We start from the raw sequence: 22902 nt of genomic DNA on the forward strand, positions 1-22902 counted from the left end.
CTAATCCAGCCGCAGACGCTCAGCAGCCACCTCCGTTTCCTTACCAGTAAAGTGGGGACGCCTTGCGGTCTGGGCACGTGCTAGCCCTGTCTGCCTCAGTTTCCTCATCTGTAAACTGAGCCGGAGAAGACGACTCCAGCATCTTCGCCAAGAAAACCCGGCGAGAGGCGACGAGCGGTGGGACCCGAGGAGGAACGACGCAGAAGGCGCCGTGACGGCTCCGGAACGCTTTGCACTGCACCGGCAGGCCGCCGCCCCTGGGGGGCGCCAAGGAGCGAGCTCTCCCGGTTCCCCCTCCCCCAACGCGCGCAGCCGCGCTCAGCCGCAGCGCCCCCTGGCGTTGTGGGCCCTCTCTGCGCCGCCGGAACGTTTGTTCGCCGGAGCGCCGAGCCGGCGTGGCGGGGAAGGCTTTGGGCCGAGCGCCCTGCGCCATGCGCACTCGGCGCGCTCCGATCGGACCCGGCGGCCGGAGCCGTCCGTGCCGCTCTGGGGCCCGCCACCTTCCCGGGCGCCGCGGTCAGTATTCCGGCCGGGGCCTGGGGCGCTCGTGGGAGGAGGGGAGCGGGAGCACGAGGAGGGGGAGGAGGAGGGGGGCGGGCCGGAGCCCGGGGAGGGGCCTGGCCTGAGGGGGCTGCGGAGGACTGCGAAGCCTGGGGGCGGGCGGGGGCGGGGCGGGGAGGGGAGGGGGCGTTGCCCCCGGAACCGGAAAAGGTATGCCTGAAGGAGTGGGGGGGGGGGGAAGAGGGTGGGAACCGGGGTCATTTAAATGTGGACGGGGGGGTCTTACCGGACAGGGGAGGACTGGGTTGGGGTAGAATCCCCAAGTAAGGGCGGTGAGGCCCGTCGGAGGCCGGTGCCCAGCCCGGCGCCTGGCACTGAGGCCCTGGCACTGGGACCCTGGGCACGGCGCTTAGCCCGAGCCTCGGTTTTGCGCTCTGTAAACACGGGGGGGGGGGGGGGGGTCGTGAGGATCCGGGGAACTCGCGCGGGCCTAATTAGCGTCGTTGTTGTAGACTGACCCAGGCTTTCCTTTTCTTTCGGGTCATCCATCTGTGGCCGAAGCCCCCTGGGCGGGGTGTCCCCAGGGGGTCGGGGTGTCCCCAGGGGGCCGGGATCCCCCGCTGGTAAACCTTCGCTGCACATTCTGTCCGGAAGGGCCACGACCTCGAGTAAGAAGACGTGTCTACCCTCCCTGGGCCTCAGTTTACCGTTTTGGACGATGGTCCCTCAGATTTGGGAGCAGGTCCCTTCGCCTTTCTTAGCCAGAGTTTCCTAATCCCTAAAATAAGGGACTTGAATTTCATACTTAATCATTAATTAATTTAATAAGGGAATTAATTCCAGCTCAGGTCCCTTCTTCTTTTAAAACTATGAACTATGATCTGTCCTCACCCTAAACCTCATGATTCTTGAAAAGTCCCACATTGTTTGTTTTGTTTTTTGTTGTTTGTTTTTTTAAGAATTTTTTTTTGCATTCTTTTTTTAAAAAATTATTTATTTATTTAACTTTTAACATTCATTTTCACAAAACTTTGGGTTCCAGATTTTCTCCTCGTTTGTCCCCTCCCCCACCCCAAAACACCGAGCATTCTGATTGCCCCTATGACCAATCTGCCCTCTCTTCTAACATCCCTCCCTTCCCTTGTCCCCATCTTCTCTTTTGTCCTGTAGGGCCAGATAACTTTCTATACCCCTTTACCTGTATTTCTTATTTCCTAGTGGCAAGAACATTACTCGACAGTTGTTCCTAAAACTTTGAGTTCCAACTTCTTTTCCTCCCTCCCTCCCCTCCCCTTCTCTTTGGGAAGGCAAGCAATTCAGTATAGGCCATATCTGTGTAGTTTTGCAAATGACTTCCATAATAGTCATGTTGTGTAAGACTAACTATATTTCCCTCCATCCTGTCCTGTCCCCCATTACTTCTGTTCTCTCTTTTGATCCTGTTCCTCCCCAAGAGTGTTGACTTCAAATTGCTCCCTCCTCCCACTGCCCTCCCTTCCATCATCCCCCCCCACCCTGCTTATCCCCTTATCCCCCACTTTCCTGTATTGTAAGATAGGTTTTCATACCAAAATGAGTGTGCATTTTATTCCTTCCTTTAGTGGAATGTGATGAGAGTAGGCTTCATGTTTTTCTCTCACCTCCCCTCTTTATCCCTCCACTAAAGAGTCTTTTGCTTGCCTCTTTTATGAGAGATAATTTGCCCCATTCCATTTCTCCCTTTCTCCTCCCAATATATTTCTCTCTCACTGCTTGATTTCATTTTTTAAGATATGATCCCATTCTCTTCAATTCATTCTGTGCTCTGTGTGTGTGCGCGTGCGTGTGCGTGTGTAATCCAACCCAGTACCCAGATACTGAATAGTTTCAAGAGTTACAAATACTGTCTTTCCATGTAGGAATGTAAACAGTTCAACTTTAGTAAGTCCCTTATGACTTGTCTTTGCTGTTCACCTTTTCATGCTTCTCTTCATTCTTGTGTTTGAAAGTCAAATTTTCTTTTCAGCTCTGGTCTTTTCATCAAGAATGCTTGAAAGTCCTCAATTTCATTGAAAGACCATTTTTTCCTCTGAAGTATTATATTCAGTTTTGCTGGGTAGGTGATTATTAGTTTTAGTCCTAGTTCCTTTGACTTCTGAAATATCATATTCCAAGCCCTTCAATCCCTTAATGTAGAAGCTGCTAGATCTTGTGTTATCCTGATTGTATTTCCACAATACTTGAATTGTTTCTTTCTAGCTGCTTGCAATATTTTCTCCTTGACCTGGGAACTCTGGAATTTGGCCACGATGTTCCTAGGAGTTTCTCTTTTTGGATCTCTTTCAGGTGGTGATCGGTGGATTCCTTGAATACTTATTTTGCCCTCTGGTTCTAGAATCTCAGGGCAGTTTTCCTTGATAATTTCATGAAAGATGATGTCTAGGCTCTTTTTTTGATCATGGCTTTCAGGTAGTCCCATAATTTTTAAATTGTCTCTCCTGGATCTATTTTCCAGGTCAGTTGTTTTTCCAATGAGATATTTCACATTATCTTCCATTTTTTCATCTTTTGGTTTTGTTTTGTGATTTCTTGGTTTCTCACAAAGTCATTAGCCTCCATCTGTTCCATTCTAATTTTGAAAGAACTATTTTCTTCAGTGAGCTTTTGAATCTCCTTTTCCATTTGGCTAATTCTGCTTTTGAAAGCATTCTTCTCCTCATTGGCTTTTTGAACCTCTTTTGCCAGTTGAGTTAGCCTATTTTTCAAGGTGTTATTTTCTTCAGCATTTTTTTGGGTCTCCTTTAGCAGGGTGTTTAATTGTTTTTCTTCTTTGCTTGCATGTCTCTCATTTCTCTTCCCAGTTTTTCCTCCACCTCTCTAACTTGATTTTCAAAATCCTTTTTGAGCTCTTCCAATGGGCCTGAGCCCATTGGGTGGGCTGGGATACAGAAGCCTTGACTTCTGTGTCTTTCCCTGATGGTAAGCATTTTTCTTCCTCATCAGAAAGGAAGGGAGGAAATACCTGTTCATCAAGAAAGTAGCCTTCTATAGTCTTATTCTTTTTCCCTTTTCTGGGCATTTTCCCAGCCAGTGACTTGACTTCTGAGTTTTCTTTCCACACCCACCATGCATCCAGATCTGCCCAGCCAGTGCTTGGAGTCTGAGATTCAAATGCTGCTTCCCAGCCTCAGGGCTTTTGGCGGGGGCAGGGCTGCTATTCAGTGTGAGATTAAGTTCAGGTGCTCAGGTGGGGGGCAGGGCCGCCTCACGGGCTCAGTTCCCTCAGGGGGTTTATGCAGAGACCTTCAACAATGGATCAGGGCTCCTGCCTGCTTGGGGAGCCCTGGTCTGCTCCCGCCTCAGCTGTTGCCTCCCGAGGGGGCCCGAGCCATGGGGACACCCCACTCCCCTCTCGACCCGCCCAAAGAGAGTCTCTCACCGACCCTTGTCACTTGTGGGTGGAGGGACCCGCACGGCTGCTGGAGATCCCGTCCCTGAAGCCTGCTTGGATCTGCTCCTCTTGGCACCGCATGGCCAAGGCAGGGCTGGGCTCCAGGTCCGCAGCGCGAGGACCTTTTCTGAGAGGTTTTCAGGCTCTCTGGAACAGAAATCTTGTCCACTCCGTTGTTCTGTGGCTTCTGCTGCTCCAGAATTTGTTGGAAGTTCTTTTTTACAGATATTTTATGGGCGCTGGGTTCGGAGCTAGCGTATGTGTGTCTATCTACTCCGCCATCTTGGCTCCGCCCCACCATAGTTTGTTTGTTAAAGGAAAACTAACCTAGGCATTGATTTGATATTAGCAGCTGCCTGGAGAATTGGAAAATTATGGATATTGCTAAAATATTCCTATTTTATATGAAGTGTTGCTTTTACATAAAATTTTTAAAATAAATTTATTTATTTTTACTTTTCAACATTGACTTCCATAAGATTTGGAGTCTAGATCTTCTTCCCTTCTTTCCCTTCCTCCCTCCCCAAAATAGCTTATCAATAATTTGGTATAGACTTCAAGTACACATTCATATCAAACCTGTTTTCTTGTTAGTCCTGGTGTAAAGAAGAATCAAAACCAATGGAATAAATCAGGAGAAAGAAGAAACAAAAAGGAGACCATGAATAACCTGCTCCTATGGGCATTCACACTCCCTACTTCTCTCTCTGGATGCGGACAGCATTGCCTCATGAGTCTTTTGGAGTCCTTGCAGGTGCTTGTGGTTGCTGAGAAGAGATCAGTCTGTGAAAGTTAGTCTTTGCCTCGTGTGGCTGTTACTGTGGGTAGCGTCCTCCTGAAAGAACTTCTTAACATACACTTAGGAGGGTCAACCTGTTCTAGTTCAGCCATTTCTGATTCTTTGGACCCGTTGGCAAAGGCACTGGAGTGGCTTGCCCTTTCTTTCTCTAGCTCATTTCACAGATGACCAAATCAAGGTGCCCGGGGTACCTGGATCTGAGTAAGTTTCTGACTCAGGAAGATGGGTCCTCGTGACTCCAGACCTTGGTACTCCATCCCGTGTGCCACCTCGCTGCTTCCATTCTCATTACAAAGCTTCTGTGGTGTGGATTACAACCTGTCCATCCACATTCCTTCTCAGTCTGTGTGACTGTCCATCCTTTCTCCCTACATAGAGGATCTACCTAATTTCCTGGAGGCAGCATTCTACATCAGCAGTTCCCAAACTGTGGGCCAGGAATAGTCTGTCAGTCTCCCTTCCTCTACCCATCCCCATGGGATAAGATGGTCGTGTTTCTCAGTTTTCTGGTATTTACAGTCTGATTGAAGGAACGAAAATTTCAGCCTTGGCTGTGGTCCCACATTCAGCTTGTTTCAGTATTTTTCATTTTGATTTTAATACAGCAAATGTAGAAAACCAGCTTTCACCTATTTTTTCCCTGCATATATTATTGGAACTAAATAAAATATCCGGGTTTAGGTTTCTTACGTGAATTCACATTTGCAAGTGACTTGTGGGGATCTCAGTGTAGTACCAGTGCATGCTTTGTGCTTGATCCTTTAACTCGTCATTACTCATCATTGCTTTTATGGCTGACAGCCTCTAAGGCTGTATTATCTTTGTTGAGTCTGTTGTGGGGGAGTTCTTGTAATAATAAAGTGAGAACTTGCGTCCCTTACACTCTTCAGTCAGTTTCTGTAATAGCGGAGGTCAAGAAAGTCGTTGCAAATGCCTGTCACGCTTTTTCTCCTATTTCTATCAAGGATACTCCGATGTTTATATTTAAATGATTTTCCTGAAATCCTGTGGAGAAGAAAGAGCAGTGATTGATGTTCTCTAGATTATCTTTCTGTGATAATATTGCCCTTTAAAAAAAAAATCTATTCGCATATATTGATTGCTCAGTGCTTTTAAAATTGTATCTCCTCCGCCACAGGTTTCCTCTGTGACATAGACGTATTGAGTAATCCAGCTTTAATTTTATTAAGAGCTATTTGCACTTCCTTATTTTGTGATTTATTCTAAATATTATGGTTCTTTTGTCAGTAATGAAAATAATTTTGTGCAAGAATACTGGCAAGTATGTTACATATTTTCCATCTGTTAACCTTCCTATTTGATGTGTAAACAGTTTTGAGATAACCTTATTTGGATTTCAAACCAAGCTTCCTGCAGATTTGTTTTCTCCTTCAGTGTTCAGCTATTTTCAAAGGTTGTACTGCTTATAATCATCTTGCATCTTTTATGGTGTATAATGAGGTTTATATTGCAAACCAGTGCAGCCCGTGGTAGCCATGTGGGGAGTCATTAAAGGTTTTAGAGCAGACATATATACATTAGTCAGGAAGACTGCTCTGACAGTAGGTATAGGATATATATATAGATATAGATATGTATATTATATATCGATATATAATCCCATGTGTGTAAACACATGTGTACACATATATGTGTGTATTGCATATATGTGTATGTATGTATAAATGTAGGATGTATTAGAAGAGGAGGAAACAGTAGCCAGGAAGAGAATTTTAATTATTAAAGAGAAACTGAAGAGACAAAATTAGCAGAACTGATAGGGATGGGAGGAGAGAGAAGAGCAAAGATCATTCCTAGGTTTGGAGTCAGGCAAGTAGGAGAGGGTCAAAGTTTTGGGGTTTTTTTAAACTTTTTTTCTTAAGCTTTTAAAAATTCTGAACTTAAATGCCAGATAAAAATGATCAGTTCCATATATATAATAGAACAGAAGGAAAGGATTGAATATGAAACTTAGAATCTCTACTATATAAAGTTTTCTTTCCTTTTTTAAGTGTATAATAAATTCAACATGTAATTTTCAAAATTACCTTGCTTGTGGTTCTTTGTGGCCTTCTCATCTCCATTTCTCTCTCTCTGTCTCTTTCTCCCTTTCTCTCTAAAGAGGGCAGATGTGAAGCAAAGATTAAATTCTGTTTTGACCATACCGAGCTTCATGGTTAAACTGGTTGAGTTGAAGAAGATGCTTAATGGCATTTGGAAATGCTGAGTTAACACAGGGGTCTGAAGATAGAAATCTGGGAGTTGTAGATTAGATCACCTAAAGAAAGAGGTTGGTTGTGGAGAGGTTAAGGACAAAGCTTCGGAGCGTGCCTGTGTGTTTCCAGGTCAGGGAGGAGAATGATCAGAGATTTAAGAGGAAGAGATTGAGAAGTATTTTGTGGCCACAATATCAAATAACACAGAAACATCAAGAAGGAAAGTAGCCTAAAAAAAAGGTGCAAAGAAGATAATTTTCCTAATGATAGAACAAAAGCCACTTGTCAAGTGAGTGGAAAATAGTGACAAAAGGCACTAAAAAAAGCATTGTGTATATATTCTATTTATTAGTATCATTTGGAAAGAACTTGGCATTTGGAGTCCGAAGGCCCGTGTTCCATTCACAGGTCTGTAATTTACAATTTGCGTGAACTTGGGCAAGCCTTTAAACTCTTAGGACCACATTTTTCTTGTGTGCCACATGAAATTGGCCCTAGAGAAGTTTTATCCTTTTTTGTGTCATGGATTTCTCAAAATAATATTTCTAAATGCCTAAAATAAAGTCCATAGGATTATATAGGAAACCAGTTATATTGAAATAAAGATGTCATTTTTCCCCCATTCCACATTGTCCCTGAATCTGTTTCCTTGAAATCTCTCCATGGAATCCCAGGTTAAGAACCCTTCGTCCAGATGGCCTCGAATCTGTGATCAAAGGTTTAGTTTGAGGAAGAGACTAACAGCATGAGGAGGTGGAGGAGCGAAGGGCAGGTTTCTGTTGTTTCCAGGAGGAAACCTGAGCAGATTTGTGGCTGGAAGGGAAGAAGCCTAGAGAGAGAAGGAAATTTAATGTGCTTGAGAAAAAGTTGATGATTGACAAATTAGTGTCTCAGTTGAGATGGGATCAGGTGCGCAAGAGAACTTCAGAAAGCAGACAAAAAGAGGAGGAAATGAAAATAAAAGAGCTTTTGGGTTGTAAAGGAAGGAAGCTGACCTTATTTCAGATGGCCTCAATTTTCTCAGTTAAATATGACTTACTAGGTTTTTTCTCTTTGTGAATATCTTTTTTCCATTTGGATGTATTTAATAGCAAATAGTGTTGGGACATCCAAAATGTACTAATAAAAATTAAATGTTTTTGTCTTATAGGATATTTGCTTTTTGATAATTGAAACTCACAAAAGGAAAAATGGATGAAGAACCTGAAAAAACAAAACGCTGGGAAGGGGGTTATGAGAGAACATGGTAAATACAATATCATTTAGTTTTGCTTTTTTTTTTTTTTTGAAAAAAATAAATAACGTTCATTTTTTATAAGATTTTGAGTTCAAATTTTTTCTCCTTCCCCAAGACGGCAAGCAATCTTAATCTGTTTTTGGTGAAAGCATCATTATTCCTTTCAACTTTTTCCTTTCTTTTTTTCCTTCCTTCTTCCTTTTCTCCCCCCAAATAATCCAATTAATTATTGCTTTTAGGGAAATTCTTAAAGAAGATGAGTCTGGATCACTTAAAGCTACCATCGAAGACATTCTCTTCAAGGCCAAGAGAAAAAGGTAAGCCAAGAGTTGACTTAAAAGTTTTCAGCTTAGAGTCTAGTTACTAGATCATCCTTTTATTGATAGCTAAGAAAGCAAGTGTTACTGTCCCTTACAAGACACTGGAGTCAGTGTTTTCTCTTTAAAAATGACCTTGTGTAAAATCGAACTGCATGATGTATCTGTAATGCAGTTTGCTACTGACCTAGATTTATTTTTGGAGACAGTGTGTGAATTTTGAGATCTCTTTCTGGGAGGAGATAAAGGGATGTTCAGTACTACAGAAGGCTTTTCTCTGGGCTCTAAGATTTTCTTCATAAAATCTTTGTCCCTGTGTTTGTGTTTTTCTTTCCTCTTGTAACTCTTTTCCATTATTTTCAGCCTTTTGCTTTGACTCTTAGCATCTAGAGAAACAGTCTGCAAAGAGCTCCCTAGATGAGCTAAGACTCGTTTGCTCCTGTGTTTTACTGAAGTTGACCCTTCGGCTATTAAATGTGGTGCTAAAATAAACGTAAGGTTACAAAATAGGCATTTGCCTTTGCATCATACTCCATTTGGCAGATTTTTTTCAGAAGATATTAGCAAATTGCTCTTAATGTTTTCCTTTTTTTTTCAATTCTTTTAAAGCCAGAACTGAACTATTCTGGTTTGTTAACTTTAAAGCATGGAAATTAGACCATCTAGAGATTAAAATTCATTTAACTCTAATTTACTTCCTCTTTATTCTTTTGAGTTCAAGGGAATATGCTAAAGTAAGGTCCTCTTCTTTCCTCTATCTTTTGTTTTTAACCTCTGTTATGTTTCAAAGAAGCCACTGCAGGGCCTACTGAGCAAGGGGGAAGACCCAGTGAACCCTCAAAGCTAGAATGGGGATCCTAACATGAGGACATAATAGGAGTAATAGCTCTCATTGAAATAGTACTTTTTAGTCATAAAATAACTTTATGTACATTATTTCTTTTAATTCTCATAAGAACTTTAGTATAGTAGTAGATAGGTAGGTTTGTTGTACAATATTATCCCTATTTCACAGATAAGTGAAATAAAGCTCAAAGAGTGTGTACCTCAGCATCTTGCCTAAGATCACATAGCTTTTCTTCTGATACCAAATACAGTATTTCTTCCTGTTATGATATTCTGTCTTCCTTTAGCATGAGAGGTCATAAAAGTGTTAACTATACATTATTTGATTTTTAAAATATGGCATATTTCTTTGTGATTTCATAGAATTACAGTATTAATGTTACGGTAATGCATTGTATTCTACTGAAATACCTATTTTAACAGAGTATTTGAACACCATGGACAAGTTCGACTTGGAATGGTATGTTTTTATTTGTTTTTCATACTGTTGTAGGTATTTTGTCTATAATATACAGATGGTCCTGTAGAATTAGCAACATGGCCACAAACTTTTTAAGTTATGTTTTTTTAAAAGTACAATTCTCATATGCTCTATGGGATTAGTGTGAGTATCAAATACCAACTTTCTTGAAGCTAAGAATTTATCCTTAAAAATTTTCCATTTATTTTTGCAGATGAGACACCTTTATGTAGTTGTAGACGGTTCAAGAACTATGGAGGACCAAGACTTGAAGCCTAATAGACTGACATGTACTTTAAAGGTAGAACATCTCTAATTTAAACTGATTAAAAGATAGAGTTTAGACACAGTTTTAATTGCTCACTATTTTTAATAAATATAATTTTATTGTTTTATGTATATATGGCAACTGAATTTATGGTTAGCATTGTTGTTAAGTGAAGGTCACCCTATTTTAATCAAAAGATAAAGTTACCTTTAATTAGAACTTTCAATATTAGTATAGAAATATGTGTTCTTAACCTGATTGAAAGTAGTTTATTATCTGAAGGAGGCTAAACTTTTCCGTTGCATTACTGTTTAATTGTTTGGTTAGTAAATATTGTAATGTAATGGTTTGGTAACACAGTAATATTTGCTAAATGTAATATTTGGTAACAAATAGTAAGTATTTGGTAGTCCAAAGGTAAAGTTAGGTAAGACCCTTATGTAATTTATCCAGAATTCCAAATTAGTAGAGCCTCAATTAATAAGACTTTATTCATCTGAGGAAATAACCTTTCAAGAAATTAAAATACTGGAGGGCTATATTGTGTGCTAAGAGAGAAATCAAAGGAAGCTTACCAACTTTTGGATTCACAATTTTGATTTAAACTCATAATTCAGGAAGAGTTGATGCTGCTAACTCTAACGTGAAGTATTTTATTGAATGTCTTGGTGTGGTAGCCTGACAGCGCAAACCCTGAGTTGCTTCGTGGGTTCTAATAATGATAAAACACATGTATTGTTTTATCAAGTTTACAAAATGCTTTCCTCAGAATAATCCAGGGAGTGAAACAGTGTAAACAGTCATCACTACCATTTTACAGATGAGGAAACTGAGGCCTGAAGAGGTGAAGTGACTTGCTTATGGTCACATACATAAGTATATCTAGTGTTCTTTTCATTACCACACTGCCTCCCAGCAAATAATACTATTATATATCCTAGTATTTAAAAAGCTCATGAATAAAGTATAATGCATTTCTGATTCATATAATCAAACAGAAACATGTCTTGCGTCAAACTTTGCCGTTAAGTACACAATCTGATTTTCTTTGAAAGTTAGGATCCATATAATTTAGTCTTTAGCAGTTCGCAGTAGACCACACAGAATCATGGAATGGAGAGCCTTTCATTTTTGTGAGGAGAAATGATAAATTACTTTCTGAAAGCCAAGGACAAATGAGTCAAATACTCCCAGTAATTAAGGAATGTTGTGCTTGCAAATTTCTTTCCCTTTAGCTAGTTTTATGTTTTGAGTAGTTGGGTTTTGTTCCTCTAATAAAATCAGCTCCTGTGAACTCATCCAACCATTCTGGAGAGCAGTTTGGAACTATGCCCAAAGGGCTACAAAAATGTGCATACCCTTTGACCCAGCAATATCCCTACTAGGACTGTATCCCCAAAAGATCATAAAAATGGGAAAGGGTCCCACATGTACAAAAATATTTATAGTAGCACTCTTTGTGGTGGCCAAGAACTGGAAGTCAAGGGGATGCCCATCAATTGGGGAATGGCTGAATAAGTTATGGTATATGAATGTAATGGAGTACTATTGTGCCATAAGAAATGATGAACAAGAAGACTTCAGGGAGGCCTGAAAGGACTTACATGATCTGATGCTGAGTGAAAGGAGCAGAACCAGGAGAACTTTGTGCACAGCAACGACCGCAGTGTGCAAGAGTTTTTTTTGGTAGACTTGGTATTTCGTAATAACGCAAGAACTTATTAAAAAAAAAATCCCAATGGTGGTTTTCTAAGGCAAAATGCCTTCCACATTTGCAGACTGTAGCAAATCATGTTTGTGTGTGTGAGTGTTTTTGTGTATCATGTTTTGATTTGTTATATGATTTCTTCCATTTATTTTAGTTTGACTACATAGCATGACTATAGTGAAAATGTACTCAATAGGAAAGTATATGTAGAACCTATACAGAATTCTGTGCAGTCGTGGGGAGGGAGGGGGGTAGTGGCAAGTACTTGGTAGTACTTGCCAAGTAGGGAACATGACATGTGTTGTCAGACTCAGTTGATATGTGCGCTCGTTTTCTTCCTTTTTTCTCTCTCTTATTCTTTGTTTCAGAGGGCAACTCTTTAAGGAATGACCCATTAATAAGGTTTTATTGATATCTCTTGTTTATGTATCACCAACATTTCCTAATGTATTGCTCTCCTCACCCCTTCTAGAGAGCTATCCTATATAATAAAGAATTTTAAAAGAAGAAAGGGGGAAAAAGTTCTACAAAATAATTGAATTTATTAAGCGAGTCTGTCTTCAATTTCTATATTCTTGGTCACCAACGACTGCAGAGAAACTTGGGGAAGTGTTTTTCTTGTCTCCTTGGGGCCAAGGCTTCCTTATTATATTTTTGTAGCATTTCGTTTTGATTAAAAAATTAAGGGCCAAAAAAATTAAGGGCTTTACAATAAAGCTAGTTAGTAAATATGATTTTTTTGACATTAGTTATGAATATTTCAGTATTTCAAATCTACTAGAATTAAAAATCACATTACTGCGATTTGAAAAATTTGAAGAACGTAGTGATATGTAATTCAGAACACTAGACGAGAAAGTGTGAGCATTTATTAAGTTCTGTATAAGGTCGTTTGATGAGAAATATTTGTTTTACTTAATATGCAAATTTTTTTATTTTTACAGTTATTAGAATACTTTGTAGAGGAATATTTTGATCAGAATCCTATTAGTCAGGTATGTACCTCTGTGATAGAAAGTAAAACTAGATTGCTATTAATGTAGCCAAATGTATTTGACAAAATGAAATCAGTTCCATGTTTATCAGTTGTTTCTAGTGTTTTTTTAAAGACTCTGATAGGATTAAAAAATCAATTATGAATTAAGTTGTGTTTTCTTGGATTAGTAAATATCCCAAGTGTTTGCCTTAAGCTGAGCAATACAAGAAAAAAATGCATATTAGGAACTAAACAGTAAATAGAGTGGAGTCTTATAACTGATTATGTCAGAAAATTTTTTTAAAGTGTTATAAGCAGATGCCCACTATGAATCATGATCTCTTGGTTATTAATTGCTTGTTTTATTTGAGTTCTTACTAAAATTTTAATATGTAAGAATAATAGAAGGTTTTGATTTATTTTTGAGATTGGGATAATCGTAACTAAGAGTAAGAGGGCTGACAAGCTGACAGAACTCTCAGGTACGTCCTGCTTTACACGTGTGTTGGTCACTGCTGTTTAGTTTAGGTCGTGGGCTTGGAGACGTCAGGCACCATACTCATTAACTAGCATTCTCTTGCATGATACTGTAGAAAGACCCTTGGTTTAAGAGGCAAGAGGTTGGGATTCCAACTCTAGCCCTGCTTTTGTGCTGGTTGTATGACCTGAGACAAGAGCACCGTTTCCCTAGGTTTCACTGTACTCATCTGGAAAATGAAGAGATTAGACTGTGGGAACTGTAGGATTCCTTCCAACCTTAAAGTTCTTTGCTTCTTTATTTACCTGCTCTTTGGCGTTGCTCATTTGCTATGTTCATGCCCTTAATGTACCCTCTGAAACTACTTTATGACAAAATACTTAAGTGAGCCTCTCTTAGACTGAATTGTGCTCATTGGTCACTATGATCGTATAGTGACTTTAATGCATTTTTTCAAGTTCTCTGAAACCTTGTATATATGAAAGAACTTTTGAGTTACTGCTTATCTTGAAATTGATGAAATTTTGTGTTTTTTTTTATGATTTTGTATCAGCATGTTTTGTTTTTAGATTACCTACATTTCCCCTTGTATACATCATCTCCTGTATAATAAAGAATTTTTTTTTTAAGTAAAGGCAAAGAAATTCAGCAGAACTGCTCAAAAATCAATTAAATGTTAAATAATCTACCTTTTGAGTTAGAGAGCACAGGAAAAATCACAGGCATTACATTTAGTTGTTATTTTTTAAAGATCTCTTTACATTAAATTACATTTAAATTGGCCAATATGCTATTATTTCTTCTCTTTCCTTGGTAAAAAGGAAAAAAGAGCAGTGATGTCTTCAGAAGATTGGCAGCTGAACTTCTGAATAATAGAATTGACTCTGAATTGAATATTTATGCAGTACACAGTTTATGTAAAACCAGGTTGCCCGCTGTTGAACCCTGGGTACCTTTGAATGTTTGAGTGGATGAAATTATGTGTTGTATGCAGACTCCTTTCATTGCACTTACCAGCAGTTATTGGTAATTAGCTACTTTATTTGGATTAAATGCACTATCCACTTAAGTAGTAAGTTTCTCTGACATAACTTTTGAATATTTCTTGACAAAGCTTCTGTAGGATCAGTTTGGGATAGTAACTTTAGTGGTATACACTGGTTTGTGATTGAGGAGACTTAAGCTCTAGACCTATATCAGGTCTCTTAACTCTTCTGTCTTCATTTTTTAACCTATAAAACAAGTGCGTAAGAGTAGAATCAAAGATCCTTAATCTGGCATGTATTAATTTTTGTTTGTTTTTTGTGGGGCATTTGGGGTTTAAGTGACTTGCCCAGGGTCACATAGCTGGTAAGTGTCAAGTATCTGAGGCTGGATTTGAACTCAAGTTCCTCCTCACTCCAGGGCTTGTGCTCTATCAAATGCACCACCTACTGTCCCCATTAATTTTTTAAAAAATATTTTAGTAACTATGTTTCAGTATAAGTGACTTCATTCCTAATTGTATATATTCTGTTTTATTCATTTAAAATCATTTCGAAAAGATATCCATAGGCTTCACCGGATGCCAAAAAGGGTGCATGACATAGAAAAGGTTAAGAAGTCTTGGGCTGGATGATTTCTAAATTTTCTTCTGATATGATTCTAGGAACTCTGTTATGTTAACACCATTCATTTACATTTTTCTGAGAGGTGAAGTGTTGTAAAAGCTAGAAATGATAAAGTGACAGAAGATACAAAAATATTTATTGGATGACTTTAATACAAAGCACTATTCTAGCTGCTGTGAGAGATAGACAAATCCTTAATGAGTAAGTTAGCTGGGCTGTTTTTTGTAATACTTGAATACCAAGGAACTGTGCCACACACTGGGCTAACTTGGCCAAACGAGACTTCCTTCATCCTCAGCATCCTTAGTACCTGCTCAAAGAACCACTTATTACAACTCCTCAGCATCAGTTTAGGCATCAGCTCAGCAGCATCCAAGTGTTGAATATTTGTTAAGACCTTGCATAGACAGGCAAAGGGATCAGCTTTTCCAATAGAATAGTCCTGAACTAGTTTCAGAGTAAAAGAAAAATGGGATTTTGTTGATCATTTCTGAGAAAAGTGTTAATTGTAAGACTTTGCCATATTAGTAACATATATACCAACATAGATATTTAGGGGGGGAAATCTTATTAGAATTTCATTGTGTAACTAATAAACATGAATATGTGTGTGTGTATGTGTATACACACACATGTATGTATGTAGATGTATATAGACAGATATGTGTCTATACACACATCTATATGTATGTAGATGTATATAGGCAGGCGTGTGTGTGTGCGTACAAAATAAAAAAATTTCATTTACATTTTAGGAAATCCAAGGAAGCATATAGCCTCTCTCAAGAAAGCAGTAGATATGACCTGCCATGGAGAACCGTCTCTCTACAATTCCTTAAACCTGGCCATGCAGACATTAAAGTCAGTGTTTTACTGTTTTATTATTTAAATTTCAGGGCAGATTATTAAAGACGTTAAAGTGATAAACTGGGTCTGTAAAATCATAGTTGTAACAATATTGTTAATTTCTAGGGGAACCATAAGGGTGTTTGTGTTATGTAGTACTATTTGGAGGTGATATTAGAAAATATTTTTATTTCTTTCACTTGAGGTTTCAGGAGGCAAGCACTTTATTAATGACACATTGTAAAGATGTGTGGATAATTATTAACTATTTTAACTATATTTCAAAATAATTGCATTTAGTGTAATTACTACTTGAAAACAATTGGTGTAAGAAATTCAGTGTAAGAATTGGTGATTTGATTTCACTTTCATTGAATATAGGATGGGTCTTTTCCCCTAATGCCCTTGCCTAGAACTCATATATACTTGCCTTATCTGGCATCATCTCTGTCCATAACAGTCCAGTCTTCCATTTATCAGGCAGTAAGAAATATCCCTGAATGACCAAAATAGGCTTCACAAAAGCCATCTCCTAAAGCTAATTCCTGGGGCATTGTGCCCTGCAGGCAGCAGGCGAGTGAAGGTTTGTTAAAGCTTTGGTGACAGAACAGAAAGAACAGATTCTGGATTCAGAATTTAGCCATCACTGCCAGCTGTGTGGCCACTGTCAGTTCACTTGAGTTCTCTGGGCCGGAGTTTTCGCCTTCATAAATTAGGGCTGGTAATACCTAAAACATACTATGCCAGGTTGTTTTAACTGTCAAATAATTTCTGCAAATTGCTTTCTAAATCTTAAAGAGCTCTGGAAATATCATTATTATCATTGTTTACTCTTAATTGAGTTGGAGTTCCTTGTGGAATCATCTGACCTTATTCCATAGGCGTTACAGTATAACGTATAGAATGCTGGATTGAGTTAGAAAGACCTGGATTTAACCTTGCTTCGACACTTAATATACTCGCCGTGTGACCACCAGCCTCCTTTTTCTCATCTGTACAATGAGAATAATAACACCGGAGTACTTCAGTGGGTTATTGTGAGGAAATCACTTTGGAAACAGAATTCCTTATAAATGTTATTACATGTTGCTTGAAACATCTTCTTGTTTTACAAACCTTTCTAACAAGTGTGGTTATTTGGTTTCTCAGCGTACAGCAAATTAGAAATGGTGTATTTGAATAATCTAATAGATATGTAGGTCCATTGACTCTATAAAATGACAGCTGAATTCAAAGCATTAGAAAGAAAGCTCCTAAGAAACAAACATTAATTTGGAGCCATTTGGTGCTGGAGCAGAACAACCGAAACCATGTCAGTGTCTCCCTGAGACATCATCGCATAGTGAATGCCTCATTCCTTAATGTGGCTGTATTTTTAAACTATACTCTTTTAGCTGGCTGTAGGTTATGGAAATGTGATTTCCTGTTTCTAATCATGGTGTATTTTGTCTTATCTTTAGACATATGCCAGGGCACACAAGTAGAGAAGTCCTGATCATCTTTAGCAGTCTCACCACCTGTGATCCATCTAACATATACGATCTAATCAAGGTGACTCTCATTTGCTTTAAAAGTAGAACAAAATTACAGCTTTGAAGACATATTGATGTATTCTGTACATCTGATATACTTGTTAAGTGATAACCTAATGTCTCTACTACTGCCTCTTTCTTGTTTCTTATGAAGACTTTAAAAGCAGCTAAAATTAGAGTGTCTGTTATCGGCTTGTCTGCAGAAGTTCGGGTTTGCACTGTACTTGCCCGTGAGACTGGTGGTAAGTATGTAGAATACTCACCATCTCCTCCCATTTAAGATGTATGACTTCTTAAATTACATTATTTAAGTCATTCAATACTTTATGGATATTCAGTTTAAGATAGCACTGAGCTGAAAATATTGGCAGCCATCTTATTTTTACCATTGTTGGTTTATATGTGGAGGTATCATGTATCATCCATTTGCAAAAACTTTCATAATTAATTTGCATTTTTCAGAGAAGCTGAAATACATAAATAAAAAGAAAAATTTCCACGTAAAGTCATTGAAAAAGATTCTTTATAACTTTCATCTTTCTAAATTATAATTGTAGCGATATATTTTCTCCCAATTTTTAGGAACATACCATGTTATTTTAGATGAAAGTCATTATAAAGAACTTCTGACACATCATGTTAGTCCTCCACCTGCCAGTTCAAGTTCTGAATGCTCTCTTATTCGTATGGGTAAGTTTTATTCTCAGTTTATTTTTATTTTTAAAAATAAATTTTGATCTTTTTTTACATTGCCAAAATTTCTCAGTATCCCTACCCTTTCTCACAGAGCTATCCTATAAAACAAATATTTTTTAAAGGAAAAAAGAGGAAAAAGAGGGAAAAAATCAAACCCAATAAACACTTGAGAAAATTCTGAAAATCTATTCAGTGTTCCAAACCAGTAGACCTCCTCCCCTTCTGTAAAGGAGTGGAGTGGAGATGTCTTCTCGTCTCTCCTTTGAGGCCATGCTTTTTCTTTGTAATTTTGCAAGACTGATTTTAGATCGTTTTATGATGGTTACTTTTTTCATTCACATTGTTATAATTATTGTGCGTATTGTTTTCTTGACTGCCTGTCTCACTCGTAGTTCATGCCTCTCCATGCTTCTCTGTATTCATTATACTTACCATCTTTTATAGCACAGTAAAAATTCCATTATGTTAATTCACCAGTTTGTTTAGCCATTTCCCAGTCAGTGGATTCTGCTTTGTTTCCAGTTCTTTGCTTCTACAAAAAGTGTTGCTATAAATATTTTGATGTAACGAGGACTTTATGCTTCCGTGGGATATTTCCCTGTTAGTGAGATTGATAGATCAGTCCTTACAGTACAATCTCCGGGTCAAAGTGTAGCTGTGTTATTGACTTTATTTGCATAATTCTGAATTACTTTCCAGAAGGCTAATACTGATTCCCAGCTCCACCAACAATGGAATAGTGTGCTTACTGTCCCACAATCCATCTAACACTGACTTTTCAAAATGAGCAATTTTTTAAATGTCAGTTTTAGTTTTTGTTTTAACAAAAGATTGTTTTAACTTAAAAAAAAATTTTTTCCTATTGATTTATTTTATTTTTACATCACCTCAAATTTGTTCCTCTGTCCTCCCCTACTCGGCAAGCCATCCTTGTAACAGATTTAAAAAGAATTATAAAAAAGTAGTTCAGCAGAGCTAAGGAAAAGAGCTAACTTTGACAGGATTTGCAGTATGCCCCATTCATAATTGCATTGAAAGGAAGCAAGTTCTATTTTCAGCTCTTCCAGGACCAAGTTTGGTCATTATAAATATAATGTTCAGTTTCATGTATTTTTTCTTTCCATTTAAATAGTTGTGTATATTTTCTTGATTTTGGTCACTTCACTCTGTATGAGTTATGTGTTCTTATTTTTCTGAATTCTTCATCTTTATTAATTCTGACAGCACAGTAATATAATATCACATTGATGAAATTGATTTCTAATGTAAAGGTAACACTTTTATAGAATATTCAGTTGTGACATGCCTTTCCCAATGTATTTCTGGCCAAAATAGCCATTTAGTTTTTCACTTGCATAAAGTGATATTATAGCCCTCAAGTAATTTGCAAATTCAAATTTCCTGTTTTTCAGACTCATTTGCTAACACATTTCATTAAGAGCTTTAGTTTTTTTGGTTTCCTTTATTTAAAAAACATTAAGCATGAATGTAGTAGCATATTGATTTTTAAGTAAAAATTACAACTAAAATCTTAATTTGTTGTACTATATATGAGGTTTAAATTTTACTTTACATAAATATGCCTTCAAATGAAGATAGTGAAATATAATAGGGGAATTTTGACAGAATTTTCTGAGAAAATAAGTAATAATCACTTTTGCTTCGTCACCTCTTATATTCACTCAGCTAAAGTGAAGTGAACTTGTACATTTTATGTTTTGTGAATTCCTGATGGTCTTATTCGCCAAATTAGAGAATTCTTTTTTTTTTTTTTTTTTTTGGTATTAACATTTTTATTTGAAGTTCTGGGTTCCAAATTTTTTCACTCCTAACTCCCCTCCCCCTTCTTGAGATGGTAAGCAGTCAGATACAGGTTATACATGTCCAGTTATGTAAAACATTTCCATATCATTCATTTTGTACAAGAAGCCTCAAGTAAAATTTAAAAATGAAAGAAAAAATGAAAAATAGCATGCTTCCATCAGTATTCAAGCAATATCAGTTCTTTGTCTAGGGGCGAATAGTAAACTTCATCATTAGTCCTTTCTGATTATCTTGAATCATTGCATGAGAATAGCTAAGTCATTCATAGTTATTCACCTTATAATGTTGCTGTTACTGTGTACAACATTCCCCTTGTTCTGTTCACTTCAGTATGCATCAGTTCATGTAAGTCCAGGTTTTTTTAAATTGGTCTTGCCTGTCATTTTTTATAGCACAATAATATTCATTATGATCCTATACCATAACTTGTTTAGCCATTCCCTAATTGATGGGCATCCCTTTGATTTCCAATTCTTAGCCACCACAAAAAAAGCTGCTATAAATATTTTATAGATCCTTTTCCCTTTTTTGGATGTCTTTAGGATATAGACCTGGCAGTGGGATTTCTGGATCAGAGGGTATGCACAGTTTTATAGCTGTTTGGGCTTCGTTCCAAATTGCTCTCCAGAATGGTTGGATCAGCTCACAGCTCCACCAGTATTGCATTAGTGTCCCACAAACCAGATAATTCAAAGAAAGGCAAGCAATTTTTGCTTGAATTATTTTAGTTATCAGTAAAGTCATCTAATAATTGTATGTATGGTTCACTGATTGTTCTTTGACATGTGGATTAAATTCCCTGTATCCTTAGAGTATACGTATCCCAGAATTCATATTCCAGTTCCCATTATGCACTAATTGTCTGCTTCTGGGTGGATGCTGGCACATACACACCACCCACTTCCATCTCCATCTTTCCAGAGATTTCCCAGAGCCCATCTCAGTTTTGTCCCTAGGACTCGCTTTCCTGTTGATCAGGGGACCATCTGATGCGCCTTTGCTTTTTTTTTTTTTTAATATTTTTTTTTTAATTTAAGTTTTCAACATTCATTTCCACAAAATTTTGAGTTCCAAATTTTCTCCCTATCTCTCCTCTCTCCCCTCCCCCCACCCCAAAACGCTGAGCTTTCTAATTACCCCTGTCACCAATCTGCACTCCCTTCTAACATCCCTTCCTTCCCTTATCCCCATCTTCTCTTTTTGTCCTGTAGGGCAAGATAACTTTCTATACCCCATTGTCTGTATTTCTCATTTCCTACTTGTATACAAGAACAATACTCAACAGTTGTTCCTAAAACTTTGAGTTCCAGCTTCTCTTCATCCCTCCCTCCCCACCCATTCCCACTGGGAAGATAAGCAATTCTGTATAGGCCATATCTGTGTAGTTTTACAAATAACTTCCATCATAGTCGTGTTCTGTAAGACTAACTACATTTCCTTCCATCCTATCCTGCCCCCCTTTTCTTCTACTCTCTCTTTTGACCCTGTCCCTCCCCAAGAGTGTTGACTTCTAATTGCTCCCTCCTCCCATTGCCCTCCCTTCCGTCATCCCCCCCACCCTCCTTATGCCCTTCTCCCCCACTTTCCTGTATTGTAAGATAGGTTTTCATACCAAAGTGAGCGTGCACTTTATTCCTTCCTTTAGTCGATTTTGATGAGAGTAAGCTTCATGTTTTTTGTCTCACTTCCTCCCTTTTTCCCTCCACTGAAAAGTCTTTTACTTTCCTCTTTTATGAGAGATAATTTGCCCCATTACATTTCTCCCTTTCTCCTTCCAATATATTTCTCTCTCACCCTTTAATTTCATTTTTTTAAGATATGATCCCATCCTATTCAATTCACCGTGGGGGGTGGGGTGGGGGGGTGCAGGTGTGTGTGTGTGTGTGATATCCCACCAACTACCCAGATACTGAAAAAAGGTTCCAGTTACAAATATTGTCTTTCCATGTAGGAATGTAAACAGTTGAACTTTACAAAGTCTTTTATGATTTCTCTTTGCTGTTTACCTGTTCATGCTTCTCTTGATTCTTGTGTTTGAAAGTCAGATTTTCTTTTCAGCTCTAGTCTTTACATCAAGAGTGCTTGAAAGTCCTCTATTTCATTGAAAGACCAATTTTTCCCCTGAAGAATTATACTCAATTTTGCTGGGTAGGTGGTTCTTGGTCTTAGCCCTAGTTCCTTTGACTTCTGGAATATCATATTCCATGCCCTTCAATCCCTTAATGTAGAAGCTGCTAGATCTTGTGTTATCCTGAAATCCACAGTACTTGAATTGTTTCTTTCTAGCTGCTTGCAATATTTTCTCCTTGACCAGGAAACTCTGGAATTTGGCCACAATATTCCTAGGAGTTTCTCTTTTTGGATCTCTTTCAGGAGGTGATTGGTGGAGTCTTTCAATATTTATTTTGCCCCCTGGTTCTAGAATCTCAGGGCAGTTTTCCTTGATAATTTCATGAAAGATGATGTCTAGACTCCTTTTTTGATCATTGGGCCTTTGCTTCTTAAAGTCCTTGGAGTCTTTCCATTTTTCTTGCTCCTTCAGTCAGAACCTAAATATCCCTTGGCTTTTTTATCAGCCTGAAATGAACTCTCCTTTGTGGGTTGTGTCTCTAATTCAGAGGGATTGTCTCATTTTGCCTCACTCTGTTTCTATTCTCAGAACTTAGCACAGTCCGTGACACATAGTGAGTGCTTGATAAATGAGTTTCCATTCCATTCATACTCATTATTGAACAACTGCTTGCCTCTTTCCTTTGTTAGCCCGCTCCCCCCATCCTAGGAGCTAGGATTCCCCTCTTTGGGTCCAGAATCACACCTGTCCCCCTGCTCCTTTTGCCTTAGATTTATTTGCAGTTTTGTTAGAAATGGACCCAGTTTACTAGGACGTGATCTCTAGGAGGCAGAGAAATGAAATTTACTAAAACTGTCAGAGTTCTGCTGTACGGAAGTAAATCATAGACTTGTCGCTTGATTCAGAGAAAGAAATGAATACGTTTTCTCTCTTGAAGGTTTCCCTCAGCACACCATCGCCTCTTTGTCCGATCAGGATGCTAAACCTTCTTTCAGCATGGCGTAAGTAAAGATTTACAAATGTTTTCATTGACAGAAATGCAGTTTATTTTATCCTTTGTGATGTATTACGAACAAGGGACAATGAA

The 22902-nt window shown here is 38.4% G+C and overlaps 1 protein-coding gene across 4 annotated transcripts in view; it reads left to right on the forward strand.

Annotated features, from left to right (window-relative positions):
• The first annotated feature begins 399 nt into the window (after nucleotides 1-399).
• Nucleotides 400-22902, forward strand: part of GTF2H2 (general transcription factor IIH subunit 2) — a 28929-nt gene continuing 6426 nt past the window's right edge. The window contains exons 1-12 of one of the 4 annotated variants that reach the window (XM_072606297.1): nucleotides 400-516; nucleotides 8097-8192; nucleotides 8423-8500; nucleotides 9770-9806; nucleotides 10021-10107; nucleotides 12727-12777; nucleotides 13186-13240; nucleotides 15602-15707; nucleotides 17153-17243; nucleotides 17379-17466; nucleotides 17807-17914; nucleotides 22753-22816. In XM_072606297.1, coding sequence (XP_072462398.1) covers nucleotides 8137-8192; nucleotides 8423-8500; nucleotides 9770-9806; nucleotides 10021-10107; nucleotides 12727-12777; nucleotides 13186-13240; nucleotides 15602-15707; nucleotides 17153-17243; nucleotides 17379-17466; nucleotides 17807-17914; nucleotides 22753-22816 — 821 coding nt within the window. In that variant the 5' untranslated portion in view covers nucleotides 400-516; nucleotides 8097-8136. Of the gene's footprint in view, nucleotides 517-645; nucleotides 712-1105; nucleotides 1170-8096; nucleotides 8193-8422; nucleotides 8501-9769; nucleotides 9807-10020; nucleotides 10108-12726; nucleotides 12778-13185; nucleotides 13241-15601; nucleotides 15708-17152; nucleotides 17244-17378; nucleotides 17467-17806; nucleotides 17915-22752; nucleotides 22817-22902 lie in introns of those variants that run through there. The other 3 variants (XM_072606299.1, XM_072606298.1, XM_072606300.1) reach the window with 3 other exon arrangements.

The sequence above is a fragment of the Notamacropus eugenii genome, chromosome 4 (genome assembly GCF_028372415.1).
Source record: "Notamacropus eugenii isolate mMacEug1 chromosome 4, mMacEug1.pri_v2, whole genome shotgun sequence".
In the NCBI taxonomy this organism is placed as follows: Eukaryota; Metazoa; Chordata; class Mammalia; order Diprotodontia; family Macropodidae; genus Notamacropus; species Notamacropus eugenii.